This window comes from Physcomitrium patens, chromosome 22 (assembly GCF_059467195.1).
Source record: "Physcomitrium patens ecotype Gransden chromosome 22, ASM5946719v1, whole genome shotgun sequence".
Classification (NCBI taxonomy): Eukaryota; Viridiplantae; Streptophyta; class Bryopsida; order Funariales; family Funariaceae; genus Physcomitrium; species Physcomitrium patens.
In genome coordinates, this window is record NC_143431.1 from 12,010,860 (window position 1) to 12,029,035 (window position 18,176).

At 33.9% G+C, this 18,176-nt stretch overlaps 2 protein-coding genes across 2 annotated transcripts; one reads left to right on the forward strand and one right to left on the reverse strand.

Annotated features, from left to right (window-relative positions):
- Positions 1–5,510: 5,510 nt before the first annotated feature.
- Positions 5,511–6,537, reverse strand: LOC112275030 (histone H4). Its single transcript, XM_024504958.3, has one exon. It carries the CDS (start codon positions 6,397–6,399, stop codon positions 6,088–6,090), a length of 312 nt encoding a protein of 103 aa, XP_024360726.1. The 5' UTR covers positions 6,400–6,537; the 3' UTR covers positions 5,511–6,087.
- Positions 6,538–8,396: 1,859 nt separating this feature from the next.
- On the forward strand, positions 8,397–9,761 carry LOC112275028 (uncharacterized). Its single transcript, XM_024504955.3, has 2 exons — positions 8,397–9,179; positions 9,276–9,761. The coding sequence occupies exons 1-2, from the start codon at positions 8,864–8,866 to the stop codon at positions 9,431–9,433; spliced, it is 474 nt and encodes a 157-aa protein (XP_024360723.1). The 5' UTR covers positions 8,397–8,863; the 3' UTR covers positions 9,434–9,761.
- Positions 9,762–18,176: the final 8,415 nt, after the last annotated feature.

The following is an 18,176-nucleotide window of genomic DNA, read 5'->3' on the forward strand; positions in this document are numbered from 1 at the left end:
CTCCGAGGAAAATCAAGTTTACGAGAAATCCAATCTATTCGAGGATTATACTTTTCTAACCATGATAAGCCTAAAATTACTGGATTAGAGGGAGATCTAATTATATTAAAAATTACGCAACTACTATGACCATTTATTACTACATCTATAGGAAGTGTTTCGTGAGTTACATCTCCAGAAGACAACGGACGACCATCTATGACTTCTACGTGTACAGGTTTAGTTTTTTGTATTAATGATATTCTATGACATCTAGCAAATTCTTCATCTAAAAAACAAGCTGAGGCTCTTGAATCTATCAAGGCAGAGGCTTTGTAATTATTAGGTCCTAAACGCACATCTATTATAAAACAAGGAGATGGTTCTGAGGAGAGGATAGGACCTTCATTAGAAGTTGTACAAGATTCCAGCCGCACGGTCCCTATTGTAGCTGGACGTACTCGTTTTCTGACATACTGTCTTCTTTGACAGCCGTACTCCTCATTTTGTAGTTACGTCGCTTCTTTGGACAATGTTGAGCAGTGTGCTTAGGTTCTCCACAATATAAGCACAATCCTTCTTGTCGACGACGAGACTTTTCTTGCTCAGTAAGAGGTTTGAAACGTACCGCATCAATTTGCATATCCTCTACTTCTGAAGGTATGTGTTGAGGAGACGTCGGTGTTGCCATTGAATTGTAGTAACGTTGAGGCTTACTTGTGCGACTCTCGGATCGAAATTCAAAAAGTCGATTGTCGCACTTCACAGCAAAGTCAATTGCTTGACTCAATGTTTGAGGATCAGGTAAATTAAGCATCAATTTCTTTACCTCATATTGTAATCCGTAGAGAAATTGACTCACAAGTGCGGCATCATCCCACTTGATATCAGTTGCAAGTTGTCGAAATTGCGAAGCATATAATGTTACTGATCGATTGCCTTGTCGCAAAATACAGATCTTGTTGGTTGCAACACGAATTGCATCATGTTCTCCAAACATGGATCGAAACTCCGCCAAAAAAGCCTCCAGATTATCCAATATTGGATCTCGTCGTTCAAGAAAAGATGAAAACCATGACAATGCTGAACCTGAAAGAAGTGTACCAATGAATCTAACTTGTGACCCTGGAGTTGGATAGCTCTGGGGTTGAAGTTCAATCACTAATTGGACCTGATTGATGAATCCTCGAAACTTGGATCTGGTACCATCAAACTTCTCGGGCAAGGCTACTCTCGGTTCTCTAACACTCGAAGGGTGTTCCATTCTGGGAGAAGGGACATGGTTTGGTGCAGATGTTGAAGCAGCCCCAATCATCTCTATATCTTCACTTCCTACCATTCTTGTTGCTCCTTGTGGTGGTAAATTGAGTTGATGCATCGCAAGCATTAACTCCCTCAATTGTTCTTGCATCTGTGCCATTGCACTCTTCATTTCAACAAGCTCTGCCATAGTAGCACTTAGAAAAGAGAAGATGTCTAATAACGCTCAAAACAAATAGAAGAGAGGAATTGATAACAAAGAAAATACTAAGAACAATATCAGTTTAAAAGAGGGTAATCCGCAACTTCTAATGCGCTTATGTCTTATCAAGAAAAAGGGGTAATCCACTCTTAATCAAGAAAAGACAAAGCTCTCATATTGTAAGTGTACTCTTGTCAATCTGTCAAGGACAAGAACTCGATGAAAGCTAAAGAGTAAGTGAGAATTTTTTCAAAGAAATAGGACAAAATAGAAATATGTATATTAAGAAAGAAATTAGAATGGCTATTGCCAAAATACAAGAAAACTAGAGACCCTTGAAACTAGACTAGAAGCAAGAAAGGAGTTGACAAGAGTGAAGAGGGCTTCACTCTTGCCTCTATATATACTATCTAACTAGAAGCCACGTGGCGATGTTCTATAAGACCTCCAATATATGTTGACTTTCTAGGCCACATGCCTTTGCTTACAAGGCAAGTTTTCTATGGATGGACCACGTAGTTAGCTTGTTCTTTAAGCTTCCAACATGTGTGGCACATGGCTAACTTGTTGACCAAGTTTTTAGCCTAAAAGTCAACTATAGACTCCTATAAAGTCAAAGCAGCATCTATGAAGCTTCTAAGAAGCTTCTCTAGAAGATATTACACAATTAACCTACTTTTATCTACTTTTACATACTTTTATCTATTCATATAGGTAATTATATGTATGTCCGTGACACAATTCCATGTTGAAGATAAGATATGGTTACTTTGTCATAATATTAAAACTATTTATCTTTGTGACAAGCTAGATTATCATAGGCTTAGACTATTTCTCATTTGTGAACAGATCAATCTAATTGCTTATCGATTACACCTACCAAAGTCTATGAAAATCCATCATGTGTTCCATGTGTCTTTGCTTGAGTCATATAAGACAATGGATATACAAGGAAGGAATCAAATGCCACCACCTCTTAAAGAAGTAGACAAAAATGAAGAATTTGAGGTAAAAAAAGTCTTAGATTCAAGACAGCGCCAAAATAGGGTGAAATATCTAGTTCATTGGTATAGATATGGCATTAATGAATACATATCGGAGCCATTTAAGAATCTAGCAAATACATCACCCAAAGTTAAAGATTTTCATCAATAACATCTATGAAAATTAAGTTAAAGAGTCAAGATATTCTTTGTTATAAAGCAAAGCAAGCCTAATAGAGATTTTGTTCTATCTTGTATCATTATTTTTTTTGGATTTTTTAATGCTTTAGAGATGGAGAACAAATAACCAGCAGATTCAACTCAAGAGCTATCATTCGCAGAACTACCAGACAAGACATTGCGACTATCATAACCTTTGAGATGGTGAAATCAAGATAAAGATCCTCAAGAATGACATATTCTTCTTCAAGTAGATGGTGACATATAATGCATTTGGTACTACAAATTTGGAAGGGATTCCTAATGTTTAGTGATACTTTTGGAGGTAGGAACCACTCTTGATGGTATTACTAATGTTTTGTTTGAAGGAAGTTATGAAGGCTTGAATAATGATCAAATATCAGGGTGATTTTCTTGCCTAGTATGGGACATTATCAATAGTTGAAGGGACCTTTGAAAGAAACAAAGATCAGACTACATGGCAAATATAGTTCGGCCCATCTTAGACTTTATCAAGATGTAATCACTACTCTTCTTAGAACTTGTTCCTACAAGGGGGGGATAATGTCATGGACATACATATTTATGATGATAATTATCTAGATAATAAGAATAGATTGAAATAAGTCAAAATAGGTTAATATGATAATATCTTGTTGAAAGCTTCTTAAAAGCTTTATAGATGTTGTTTTGCCTTTATACATGTCTATAGGTAATTGGTAGGTTGAAAGCTTGGCCAACAAGGAAGCCGCATGTCAACATGTTGACCACTTATAGTACAAGTTGGACATATGGCCTACACCTAAGAAACTTGTCTTACAAATTAGACACATGTCCTACAAGTTGGACATGTATTAAAGGTCTTAGAGCATATTGCCACATAGTTCTTAGTTAAGTAGTATACATAGACGCAAGAGTGATGCCTTCTTCACTCTTGTCAACTCTTTTCTTGCTTTTAGTTTAGTTTGAAGAGTCTTATGTTTTCTAGTCTTTGGCAATAGCCATTCTAGTTCTTCCTTGAATTTACATACTTTCTTCTATTTTGTCACTTTCCTTTTGACACAGATTCCACAAGTTTATATATCTTCTTCCAGTTCTGTCCTTGATAGTAGTCTAAATATTAAATATATGAATCATAATAAAACTTTAAAGAAGCATTGTACTTTAGTGACACTTAAGATATTCTCAACTTAACTTATTTTTATTTCTTTTGCTAAACTCTTCTAATCTAGGTAATTATTAATATAAACATGTATGTTTGAAATACCAATTTATTATTTCACCTTATAATTTATATTATCTTATTATTTATATGAAATATTTTGAATCTACAATTATGTAATTAAAGATTTTAGAATAAACTTTTGATAAAAAAAATTATATATTTTAATATTTTTTAAAAAAAAATTAAAAATAATATATATTTTTATTTTAATATTTATAATATGTTGTTCTATTCTTTTAATTCTATTGTATTCAAGTTGCTTTTTAATTTTTTGTAGAAAAAAAATTACTCTTTAATCTTAATTAAGTAATACTAATTAAAATTATTTTTTAATTAAATATGTTTTAAATTTTTAATAATCAATTAAATTTTGACTTAATTATTAATTACTAAATCTAATTTTAAATTTTTCAATTAAAAGGATGTATTTTTTTAATAATGATGTTACTAAAATCCAAATTATAATTACAAATATAAAAAAATTTAAATATTGAAGTTAATTTTGAAGAACTATAACATTTTTTTTTACAAAGACACTAACTTTTTATAGTTTTAACTGATGCATAACTTCATTTTATGTGAACTAAAAGGAATTTTTTTAATCACAATTTCTTAAGTGACTACAAACCATATAAGACAAGTCCATGAAGTTGGCCTAATTATTGTTTTTGTGAAGTAGATTTGTTTTTGCAAATCAAACCTCACACTTGTATTCAAAGTATGTTTATAGTCTATTTTGCAAAACCTTTGCAAAATACACTAAAGTTTTTGCAACATTTTCAAAATCAGCTCTAATGTTTTGTAATATGATTCCAAAGTTGAGAATGTTTTTACTTAAGAGCCTAATATAAAAGACTAATATAAGTATCATACATTAAATTATATAAATATAGCTTTAAAAGCTTTTGAAGTTATTCTTTATTACCTATGGCTACTTTATCTCATGTTAGTAATTTTTAATATATAAAAGAAGCTCATTGTAGTATTTCAAGCTTTATTAACTGCATCATACTTTCAATAAAAAAACTACTTATTTTTAATTCCTCTTTACTATAATTTCTGTTTTTCCTCCTGATTATTGCAATTCAAACCAACTAAGATTCTAAACTTGATTATCAAGGCAACGTAGATTCTAAAGTATACAAGATAATTGTAAGAAACGTACAACATACGAGAAAAGAACTCAGTATCCGTTTTAATTCTATCCTATATATTTATTTTCTTTCTTTTAAACTAACTGCAATTTCAACCTGCAATTTTAACCTGCAGTTTAAAAATATTAATTTGGAGGCAATCTGTACACATTTATACGGAATGGTACTTGTTTATTTTTAGTAGGAGGATGTGTAGATATTAGCCCTTAATCTCTATCTTTCTAAGGAGAGATTGAGTTTTATCCGTCTTTTTTACCAGTTTGGGAGATGTTTCAATTAGAATTATGGACAGGCAGTATAAGAAGAATAGTAACAATTGATTTGCAAGATCGCTATTGTCTACAGCCAAACAAGGTCAGTGTGTTGAAATAGACGTTCTGTTTTCAATATTTAGGTGTGAATGCTTTCTTTTTTAAGTTTAGAAAAAAGATAGTAGATGTTAGTAGAACCAAATCGCAATAAACCAACAGAAATACAAACAATACGTGCAAATACATGAGAAGACGTGAAACATAATGGTCGATACAGAAACTGAATTGGTATTGTGTCAATTCTTTGTTGAAGTTAGATCCTCCGTTTTCGCAGTTGTTTTACGTGGCAGGTTCAGCTATGGGGTTATGAAAAGTCGAAAACCAAAAGCAAATCATGCTCAAAAATAGTACACGGCATATGGACTGGCCAGGGCCAACGTCCCGTCCCTGAGTGATCTCTGAATTCAAGGTCGGTTCAATTAGATACTATTCCCCGCGACCGACCATGGAAGGCATACCAGAGGAATCGCACGGCTGCTTGTCACTCAGGTACTGGGCACTAACCAAGGTCAAGTAAATTACCTAGGGTAGCTCTATACGGGCTGATCTGTATCTCGAACGTTATGAGTCGGATTTCGAAGCAACACAAGATCCAGCTGTAATCGACACTATCTTAAGTCTCTCTATCATCAGCACGACACATTCATATTGCGCAACTGCCAAGAGTACACAACAAACCCGCACCCTTACGAGAAACAGAAATGGCATGGAAGTTAGACTTGACAAGGATTCAAAAAAGATGTGGTGTTCAACAACACCAGTTTGTATGAAAGAACCAACTCGCACACAGGATCTAGCCTCCAAACCCGTACAGAGTCCTGCCCTGTCGCTTCAATGCATAGACCACATCCATGGCCGTCACAGTCTTGCGCCTCGCGTGCTCGGTGTACGTCACAGCATCCCTGATCACGTTCTCCAAAAATATTTTGAGCACACCACGAGTCTCTTCGTAAATAAGCCCACTGATACGCTTCACACCTCCTCTTCGCGCCAGGCGCCGGATGGCGGGTTTAGTGATACCCTGAATGTTGTCTCGCAACACCTTCCTATGACGCTTGGCGCCACCCTTCCCCAAGCCCTTACCTCCTTTACCGCGTCCAGACATGGCTAAAGGCACCGTCCAACTCCAAACAGATAGACAATCAAACCAACACACAACGACCTGGACACTACCGGATACACAAATTCCACACAAGCAAGTTGAGAATACAGAACCAATGGGGATGCCAACTCTAAGTATGGGGGAAACTCGGGAAGATGTGGACAGGAAAGGCGCCAAGATGAGGCGGGAACTCGGTACCGTTTCAAATTTAAATTTGAGTGGGAAATTGACAGGTCACTATGGCGCGAAAGTAGATCAATGCTCATGTCAAGAAAATGTTGTTGATTGGGGTTGTGGTCTAGTAGATCTTCAGATTCCACAAATTTTTGTTGATTTCACTTGTTGTGAGTAGGCTCATTGTCAGGTTGGTTCCTTTATTTTGTAATATATATATTTTAGATTATACCATTGTTCTGATTAATTGAAATTGTGTATACTAAGATCATTGGTATTTAAATTAACCAAAAATAAATATAATTTTTTATTTATAATTTCATATATTTTAATTAATCAGGGATATGGTATGATCTAATTATACATATTCTAGATTTTTATTTTGTACTATTTTGTGTTTTATGTTTATAATAATTCCACATAATCATAAAAAGTAGATTTCAATACAAAAAATATAAATACGTTTAATTTTCCTTTATGTGGCAATAGAAAGTACAGGAAACAAACTGCAGTCAAAACTCGATGTCCTTGATATAAAATATGTGGACGAATATTACAAAACGGTGCATGCTAAATTTTACATTTTTGGGTAACTCTTTGGTTTATGATGAATCTCAAGCTAAAAAAATAAAATAAATTAAAAATAATTTGCAAGGTCTAGCATGATGGTTTTGTCGTTATTAAAAAAAATTAAGTAAATTTTATTCTTGAGATTTATTGCAACATTTGATAATAAACACATGTTAGCCCTGGTCGCAGTCAAGCATAAAAGTAACTTCATTACAGAGAATACAGAATATATACACACACACACATTTATATATTTCAAAGGGCGCAATAAATATGCACCAAATACTCCACAAATTCATCATGACTTTATTTTTGAAGATTTGAAACTGGATTACTTATGAATTAGGAATAACTGTAATTATAAAATAAATTGTTTTTAGAACTGGTTTTATTAAATAAGCAATTAATATATAAAACTCACAGAAAACATAAGGACTTTTTAGGAGGCTTTCATACAAATTTTATATATATATGTATATATATATATATATATATATATACATACACACACACACACATATATATATATATATATATATATAATGAAGATATTTTGTATTGCACCATATTGTAAACATTGTACTAATACATGTAAAAACTCTCATAGTGATAAAAATAAAAAAACATGGTTTATTATGATAATTTTCTTGTTTCAATGGTTGTTTTGAATTTCATTTTGTACCAAAAGATAATTGCAAGAACTTTGATTTTGAGGAAACAGAAGGTTAAAAAAATTACATTGCTTAGCTTTTAAATGTATCAACTTTCTGGAATCATTTGAACAATTATGACCAACTTATGGTATTTTATATTGTATAGAAATTGGAGAGATTTTTTTTGCAGAATCAGACTTTATTACTCGTCAAAGCTCCTGGGGGAAAAAGTTATATTTTTTGAAGTTTCAAATAATACTTTCAACCTAAAACAGTTTTGTTTTGTATTCTCCTTTTCTTTTTATTTTTCTCTAAAAAATGACAGAAAAAAATGAATTTTTTTTATATATATATATATATATATATATATATGTTTTGGGAAGAAATAAAAATAAAAATAAAAAAACTGAAACAAACAAAAGTTTACTTGAATAACCACCCACACATGAAAACCTGCCTTGAGTTGCGCAAAGCTGATATCCGCGGAAAGCGGATCACACGGGCTGGGTAGATACCCCGGTACAAGATGACGCCCGTCAAAGACTTGCTTCCTAGGTTTCGAGCATAGCTATGAAGGCGCGGGGTTCGGCCGATTTTGACCAGAACTGTTCCCAACGCTGAAACCGCCGCTGCGGCATGGCTCAAGTGAAACTCAGGATTGCCGTGCAGGGGATTGCGTAGACGTTAGTCAGAGATGGCTACAGCTCCACAGAGTAGTCAAAAGCGGAGCCCAGAAGTAGACCTCGCCAGTCATGACGAGTCAGAGGTTGTGTATAAGAGCAGCAGGACGTTGGTGACTGCCGAGCAATCTTCATCGAGCAGTTGGAGGATGAAGGGAGCTTAAACGACACAGACGCAGGACATCTGCCGGATTTTCCTAGTTGCTCGCAGTGCTTATGATCTGATGTTCTTTCAGGTTTTTTACTGTCTCTTCTTAGTCTGAGCGAAAGAGACAAATTGCGTTGCGGGCCGGCAACGACCAGCGGAAGCCAACATGTGAAGTAGCCAATCGGAAGCGAGGACTGAAGCAGAGCTATTCGAGGGAGGGACTTCGTTCTTTTGTCTTCGAAATGACGTTGGGCCGTGGATTTCTCGATCGGCACTGTTTCAGTCCTGTGCAATTGACACAACCATCGAAGAGTTCCTCCAAGAATCTTATGGTGAAGGCTTCGTCTGGATCTGTCTACTTGGATGCACCAACAGCAGCGGACTATGGAAGGATCCTTGGGATTGGGCCAAACGCAACTAAATCAGAGGTGAAGGCCGCTTACCGCAAGCTCGCTTTACATTGCCATCCCGACGTTTCTAAATCTGGTGAAAGTTGCGAAGCGAAGTTCATAGAAGTGCACAGAGCATACGAATCGCTCATAGCTGTGGCTCCTTCAGGTAACCAGAGCCAACGGAATTACACTTATTCAACGTGCAGCAGCAAAATCTCAGTGTACAATACGTGTGAGGCTGAGAGTGTACTTGGTGGTGCAGTGAAAGGAGATGATCCTCGGGTGGCTTGCTTGCAGAGTCTTATTGACGGTACTCACGTGGAAATTCCGGAAGATTACTCAAGGTACTACAGTAACTTGAGGCAGTACTTTAAAGCGAGCCGCAAAACAGGATACAACTATTTTCAAGGGAACTGGTAGCTTACATATGCTTCAATGTTATGGCGGTTGGCACTACCATAGAAATCTGGAGCATTCTTAGGGACAAGTAGCGGTTTGATGACAATACTTTGGATTAGATCTGAATGAAAGTCAGCAATCAACTTGTAAGATGAAGTCATTCATTCAACTTTCTTCATCCAAATAATCAAGATCAACCACCAAATCAATGTAGATAAATCAATATAGTGTTGCAATTAGATTATGCAACATTCACTATTAGCATAAAGATGCATGATATTGCTTGTAGCATCTTGAATACAAATTGAGGATAGTGGCTTGAAGTGTTTTTGCACAAATTTATCTTGAATATGGATTGTGTAAAGTGGTTTGAAGTGTATTGGCATAAATTTTTATTGGTTGTGTATGTGATGTTGTTTTACATTTACATATGATGAGTTAATAAATACAATAGGTTATAGGCCTATCCCCCATGTGAATGGATCATATATTATTTTTATTGTTTATTTATTTTTTGATATTATTTTTGCTTTATTTATTGAATATCTTATTTACCAATACTAATTGAAAGTTATTTTTTCTTACATTTTGTATTGTTTACAAATACAATGGAGAAGAGTGAGAAATTTGGAATTAAAGCTTTGATGGAAAATATTTTTTAATATAAAAATATCATGTAGAAATAATTTTCTAGTTAAAATAGGTTTTTAATGTGGTCATTGGAATTGTGAAAAAACTAGTGTCCATGCTTAGAATATGTAGAAACATCAAATTTTAAGAATGTATAGATGCATGGGACTAGAAAAATACCAATGTTAGGATGCTTATTAATTTAGATATATCTTCAAGAATTATATCAAAACTAATAAGCTGTACCAAAGCCAAAAATATGTGGACTAAACTTTGTTCCATTTATCTCTAGTGCATCAAAGAAAATGTATTTCAATTACAAAAAATATTTATGACTATAAAATATCTCACTCTAATGATATAAGCTCATATAATTATAATATTGAGACAATGACTTTATTGCTCAAAGACCTTGGCAATGAAATCAGTGAATATATAATTTATTCAAAAATCATGTCTAGTTTATAATTGAGCTTCAATAAGATCCTTGCAGCACAGACAAATGTTCATAAAGAGAAGCACACAATCTTTGCTCTTTAAGAGAGTCTTCAATGGCATGAGACATTATTACAAATCTATAGTAACTTGGAGGAACTTAATGCTCTTGCATATTTTACTCAAGCACAAGGTCAAAGCAATGGTACAATAAATTTTTGTGAGTAGCATCAAAAAGATGTGAATTCTATTTGTGATCTAAGAAGTAGAACTTAATATTTTAATTGTAGGGTAAGCAATCATTGATTTACAGATTGTACTTGCTTAAAACAACTTAATATTGTATCTTCTAATTTACAAAACATGGTAAATAAAAAGTCTTCAATATGACTTGAGTTTAGATGATGGTGATAATTTGTCGTCAAAGGATTTACAAATTTTTTTGAATATCATGAATGATTTTACATTCATGACTTCTTATACTTATTTGATTCTTTTTAGTAATAAATATTGGTATACTGACTTTGCTGCTAAGGAATCTAAAATGGACCATTGCAAGTGGTTTCAATCTTTTATTTTGATTCTTAAATGAAAATGCTAATCACTGTTGCCAACAATAAAACATTCCAGGCATATGATTGGAGAATGTTTGTATACAATGACTAATAAATGATAAGTTATTTTCTAGAAGTCTTAAAAATATAATTTATGTTTTATTTTTAGTCTACAATTAATTAATTAATTAATTAATTTTTTAATATTATATCTAATCATAGTATCTTTTTTGTCACAAACTTGACAGCATATAAATACTTATCTAAATTGGACAATTTTTTTTTTAAAAAAACTAAAATTTATTATATCAGTTATCATTACAAGTTATACCACCATTAACTATAGTATTAATAACATCCATAGCCAATGCAACTTCAATCTCAACCATTTTTGTTGAAAATTTAATATTTTTGTTAAAAAATAAAAAAACATAAACTTATGAAATAAAAAGATGGCACACGTCAACATTCCAAATATTAAATGCATGTTTTATTACAACTTTCTATTGGATTTTACCATCAAATATATTATTTCAAATACTACTTTATGACACAATTATATGCTTGGCAATCATGCTAAATTCAACTACTTAACAAATCCAAACAAATAATGGTGTATCTATCTATGGAAGTTTCTTCAAGATGATACTTTAGAAAAGTTCAATGAGAAATTTATTGTTGGTGCTTAGTATTTTATGTTCTTAGAAGGAAATGCCATAACATATTAATTTGTTCATTTTACAAAATCAGATTTAAAAGTCTTTTGGCAACTAATACATGGCAAAAGTAATTAAACATGACACAAGTAACAATTTTAAGAAATTTAGTATAAATCACGGTATTGAGTACTTAAATCCGACCTTTTAAGAATAATTTGGTTTAAAAAAAATCCTTGATTGTCTATTATAGGATTTTCAATTATATATATATATATATATATATATATATATCAATAAATTAAAATGTGTAAAATTAATTGGAAAGAGTAAATCTATAATTTTTGTAAATAGTTCTCTTTTAAACAATTCTCTTTTAAACAAATATTAATTCAAATACTAATTTAAAACCTATATTTAGTCTATTTTGACAAGAAAATTTACTACAACATATTTGTAAGAATCTAATTCAAGACAATTATATTCTACGACAAAGATATTATTATAAAATACTCCTAGAAATCATAAATTCTTTACCTCTAATAATTTATTCAATTTATTGATAATTCAATAGTTTATCTTGTAACAATGAATGAGTGTTTTCTTAAATTACAAACTTATTGTGATGCCATAGCCTTTGGACATTCTTACAATTGAGTAGAAGCACTATAAGCTAAATATAATGCACTCTATATAAATGACATGTGAAATTTCTAGCCTATATTTGATTATTGAAAACCAATTTGGTGTAAGTCAGTATACAAGCTCAAATACAAATCTAATGGAAAAATTGATTAATATAAGGATTACGTCATTACAAAGATATTTACTAAAAAATATGACAAAAATTATTTTAAAACTCTTAATTCTATTTTTGAACTTCATTTGGTATACATTTTATTTGCAATCGGAACAATATAAAATATGGAATTTCTATAGTTCAACATTGGTATATTATTTCTTAATAGAAACTTCATCAAAGATATTTACATGATCTAATTCAAGGATATTTAGTAATGTGACTTTAGCAAATGATTTTATAAATGACTTTAACAAATAATTTTTATCAATAAATATATATATATATATATATATATATATAGATGAAAACTTTAATTTTTCTTTTGATCTAAAATATATTATTATTTGTTTTATTATATCTTATTGTAATATTTTAAATTAATATTAGAATAATTTATTCTTTTGTTGGCTTTTAAATTAAAAGAAATTATGCCAAAAAAATTCTATTTATTTTTTAGAAACTATATATTATTATTATTTTTTAGTGCTTTAAAATTTCTAATTATAAATTTGTAGTTATATTAACAAAGCTAGATTTTAAACTCTCTATCAATTTTGATGGAATTATTTTAACAAATGAATCCTACTTATGATGCATTGGTTGCTTAATATATGCGATGATAGTCTTTTGTTATAATATGTCATTTTCTCTTATTAAGGTTACTTGATATCAATAGCAACAAGAGAAAAAGTCACTTGAATACTTTCAAATTTTTTTTTTGATATTTAAAAGAAAAAAATTTAATTCAATATTTAATACTTTATTACATCCAATTTTTTGCTATGTGGTTTTTTTCATGTATACTTTGCCAATGACATGGACAATTTTAAAAAGTGCACATAATATGTTTATACTGTTACGGTGTCGTGTTGTAACACGAGTATACAGCGAAAATAAAAAAATAAAAAAGAAGAAGGGGAATTTTATTAATATTCAGTTACCTCGAATATTGGGAGCATCGACCAACTCCAGCGCAAATACTGAGTGGTCAGGTTTAGTCACCCCTTACAGTCAGCCGGGGCATACTGAAATGCTCCATTCGATTCTAATAACGGGAGTTAGCAGGATGAGAAGGACCAATTCACACGACGGGTTTGAAGAGCCAATTGGATCCAATTTCGAGAATCCAATCCGGGTCCTCTTACCCAATATGAGACCTATATTGGTGGGGCAACCCAATGCAGTCTAGTTACGGGAAAATCCAGGTCTTACTACGGGCCTCAGCCAGTCTGACGCGAAGACCAATTTGACCCAATTACGCGAGCATCCAGGTTACTACGGGCATCTTACCCAATATGGGACCTGAATTGGTCGGGCGACTCAATGTGGTCCCGATTACGGGGTTTCGATTCTGTTTCGGGCTGTCCTGTTCTATGTGCCGTTTTTTTTTTTTTTTTTTTTTTTTTTTTTTTTTCTTTCGAGGAATCGGGGGGGGGGGAGCTAGTTTTCAAGCTTTTGTAAGGTTACCAATTCGGTTTCATTGGAGGTTTTTGAAGATCAAGGGAATTAGAGAGAGGAGCTTCATGCTTCGGGTCGGGGAAGGAAAGACATAGAATTTGGATTTTTCTTCTTCGTAGAGTTTTGGGAAGACTGAGGCAATCGCTGCTGAAGTCAGTGTTGTAATGGTGAATCGGGATTTTTAAATGAAGTGGGTTTGAATACTCTTGACTGTTTTGTAAAATCGAGTTACGTCTGTGATTGAAGGATTAAAGGGGTGTCTATAGGATTGAGTATGCGGAGTGAATGAAATTTATTGGATTAATCTAACAGGACAGTCAGTGGATACAAGATCGTAAGTACAAAGGGGTATTGAAGATTAACAGTTTGAGTTGTTCGGGGTTCTTTGTAACGTCTAGAGACCTATCGGCTGGGACAAAAAAAAAGACTTCGACAAGCAGTCGAAGAGCATCCGTATAGATTTACGGTACATTGTTGCAGTCGTTTATATTCCAGCAGCCAAAAATTGATAGACTGCGTGACTATCGGCGAATCTCCATACTACCTTCTACAGCCAGACGCCCGGCGCGTTCTCGAGCAGGAAAGCACGTAATACGACATAAGTGGTGAACCCGACGTGAAAGCTTGAGGTGGAAGGTATTGGATTTCGGTTGATTTTATCTTTATTTTTATGGAAAACGAAAATAAATATTTTGAAGGATTTTTGGGAGAAGTTTCTGGTGGGGAGTCTTCTAAAGGACAAGGTATGCACATGGATCCATCTATTGCTAGTTTGTTTCAAGCCTTCTCATTGTCAATGCAGTAACAACAAAGCAATGATCGAAAGGAAGCTTTGGCAACCAAAGTATTACAAGCAGTGGTCAATAAAATTGATCAATTTGATGGGAGGAATATTTCAAGGTATTTAAGATGTTATGTTCGTGAAATGGAATTAAATCGGGTTTCTGAGAAGAAAATGGTTGCACTATTTGGACTTACCACGATACCGGAGATAAGGGACCACATTACATCGATTACGGATCGTTGTGGGAATTCATGGGAAGATTTTTCACATGCATTGAAAGACGAATATTTCTTGGAAGATGTTGATCGCGTTACTAAGAAGCTGTTTCTGGGATGGATTGAACGGCCCAATAAGAATTTGCAAGCAACAGAGCTACTAAGGGAATTTGAGAGGCAATACTCTCAATTATCAAAGGTAGAAAAATTGACATTGGAGTCGAACAAAGTTGATCTATTTCTTCAAGCTGCTGATGGAGAATTGCAAGAGAAATTAGAACCCCTTCTTGAAGACAAAGAAGAAGATGAAGGATTGACAACAAAGTGGAAGAACGTTGAAGATGTGGTGGGGTTGCTTACAAAAAAAGAAAGGAGGAAGGATAGGAGGAATATTCCGAAAACAGTACAAGCACCCAAAGCTCCAGTACGTACAACACCACCGACAATGCCTACAGTTCAACCTTCGACATCCTTGTCAAAGAAAGCAGATATGGGTATGGAAGAAATTATACGAGGAATACGAGATCTTCAAATCAAATTGGCAAGACTTGAAGAGAATACTTCTATAAACAATTCGAAGAATGTTTCAAAACAAGGATATGTACAAAGATGCATTTGGTGTGATGATGCTTCACACACTAGAAAAGATTGCAATGAATTTAATAATATGATACGGCAGGGAATTATTTGCTGGAAAGATGGGAAGATAGCATTGAAAGATAGGGAGGATCTTCTTCAAACCAATTTTGGCAAGGGAAGAATGAGAACATTGGTTCAAGATTACTTAAAAGAGCATGAAACAGTAGTACGAGAAAGTGCAAGTTATGGTGCTAGAGTAGATGATGAAATTGGTAGAAGTACGAAAACTAGTGAGTTTTGGGCTTCTGCCGTTTCTACAATGCAAGAAGGGAAATTACCTCGAGAAGCGCTATTGAGAACTGCAGCTACAATACGAGGAAGAACAGGTTGGGAGGATCCTGTTGAGTCTCTTTCAGTTCATGCATATATTGCTAAGAGCCAACATGAAGCTTTGATGGAAGAAAAAAGACGAGGAAATTTTGATGATACTAGAGAAGGAAATTCTTTTAAGAGGCAAACTCGAGGAGACAAGGCTCGGGAGGCAGCTTCACAAGAATTGCCTGTAAAGGATACCTCAGCATCATTGGGAGACAAAAGATAAGGGCAAATCAATTGCTTATAAGCTACTTTCTGACATTGAAGCGGCAACAAATTTGAAAGGGGTGTTGGAAGAACGTATATTAAACGCTAAGGTGGAATTCACATTGAAAGAAGTCTTGGGAATTGCAAAGAAGGAGTTTCATGATGTTATCATTGACAGCATTAAGCGAAAGAGGCAATTAATGAGCGAAACTGGAATGAGTCATGCTATTGATGCAAGAATATATAAAAATGAAGAAGAGGTTGATATTGGTTACAAGCAACCAACAAATGAAAAGAATGGGTATAATCAGCGAGTACGTTTCGAAGATTCTAGTGACAAGGAAATGGAAACTTTGAGCCATTATACTCGAAAGCATTGGGCAAGGACAACTACTGAGGTATTGGTGAAGGTAGGAGATATAGAAGAACCAATAGTTGCTTTGGTGGACCATGGTTCTGAAATAAATCTCATGTCTAAAGATCTTTATAAGAAGCAAAAATGGCCAATTGATATGGAACATGGATGGGCAATACGAGCAGCTAATAACACACGAGGCGAATTATATTGAGCTTGTCCAGATGTCAAAATTCGGATTGGGGATGTTGCGACGGAGCAACATTTCTTTGTTCAAGATACAATGTCTTATCCGTTGATTTTAGGACAACCTTATATCACGGCAACACGGATGGAAACAAAGGTACTTGATGATGGTTCTGCTTATGCAAGAGTACGTAGCGAGGATGGGAGGAAAGCCGTATAATTTCTAACAGTACCTCCTAACCATGAACGGAATCGAGATAGGTTGAGGGAGAAACCATTGCCAAAGATTGTTGAAGGATTTAAGGATTTTGGGGAGGTACCACTGTAAAGCGAGATTATGGAGGTACAAAAGAGGAGGTGCTCTCGCGAGATGAAGGTGCCTTTGATGCGAGTTTTATTGGTATATTGGAGAATGGAAATATTATGTATAAGAAAGTTGATGATTTTAAAAGAAAAGAAAGAAAAAGATTATATGATATTGAAGGACAGTTACGCAAGATAGGTACATTGCAAGATGATGAGAGGATTTTGGGTGTTTATGAAGAAAATGGGCTGGAAGATTCATTGGAATTGATTACATCTATTGGGTTAGGGGATAATGATAAGATTATTGAGATTCATTCGAGAGAGGTTTATACCATGCTTGAATCTTTTCAAGCACCAAAAGTCACAGTAGAGACGAGATATAAAACGGCAGATAAGAAGGTAAAGCCTGTTGCCGGACCATTACCAGAGGATTCTAAAGAACAAATGGGAGAAGCATCAAAAGAAGCAAGTTTAAGAGATGTAATGAATATTGGACATCAGTTTACTGAAGAGACTTTTGAAGAATTGAAGATTGGTTCTGATGGTTCTTTATTGCCGGAGGAAATTACTTGCTTCAAAAAGATGTTGGCTAAACAAGGTAGATCGTTTGCCTTCGAATCTCATGAAATTGGATGTGTGGATCTAAATATTATAACACCTATGGTTATCTTCACTGTACCGCATGTACCTTGGAATCTAAGACCGATTTCAGTACCGAGGACACATTTACCTAAATTGGTGGAACTATTGAAAGAAAAGATAAAGATGAAAATATTAGAACCTTCATTTGCGCCGTATTCTAGTTGATGGTTTACGGCACCTAAGAAGAATAGGTCACTACGATTTATTCAAGGTATACAGCCGGTGAATGCTGTAACTGTCAGGAATGCAGGAATTGGACCTATTGTGGATGAATTTGCTGAGGCGTTTGCTGGAAGGGCGATCTATTCAATAGGTGACTTATATTCAAGTTATGATCAATTTCAACTTGCCGAAGGAAGTAGAAATATGACAACAATGAGGACACTACTTGGATTGGTTAGAATGTGCACTCTTCCTCAAGGCGCGACCAACTCAGTTGCGCATATGATGAATGGGATGAATAAGGTATTGAGAGATTTTATTCCGGAAAAGACTATGCCTTTTTTGGATGATGTTCCTATAAAAGGGTGCAGAGAAGGAGACAAGGATGAAACTTTAGATACGAGGGGGTGTCGCAGAT

Excerpts from the sequence above, each read along its gene's own strand:
- LOC112275028 (XM_024504955.3), top strand. The coding sequence starts at position 8,864 with ATGACGTTGGGCCGTGGATTTCTCGATCGGCACTGTTTCAGTCCTGTG. Across the intron at positions 9,180-9,275 it reads CATAGCTGTGGCTCCTTCAG|TGAAAGGAGATGATCCTCGG; the intron begins GTAACCAGAGCC and ends TTGGTGGTGCAG.
- LOC112275030 (XM_024504958.3), bottom strand. The coding sequence starts at position 6,399 with ATGTCTGGACGCGGTAAAGGAGGTAAGGGCTTGGGGAAGGGTGGCGCC.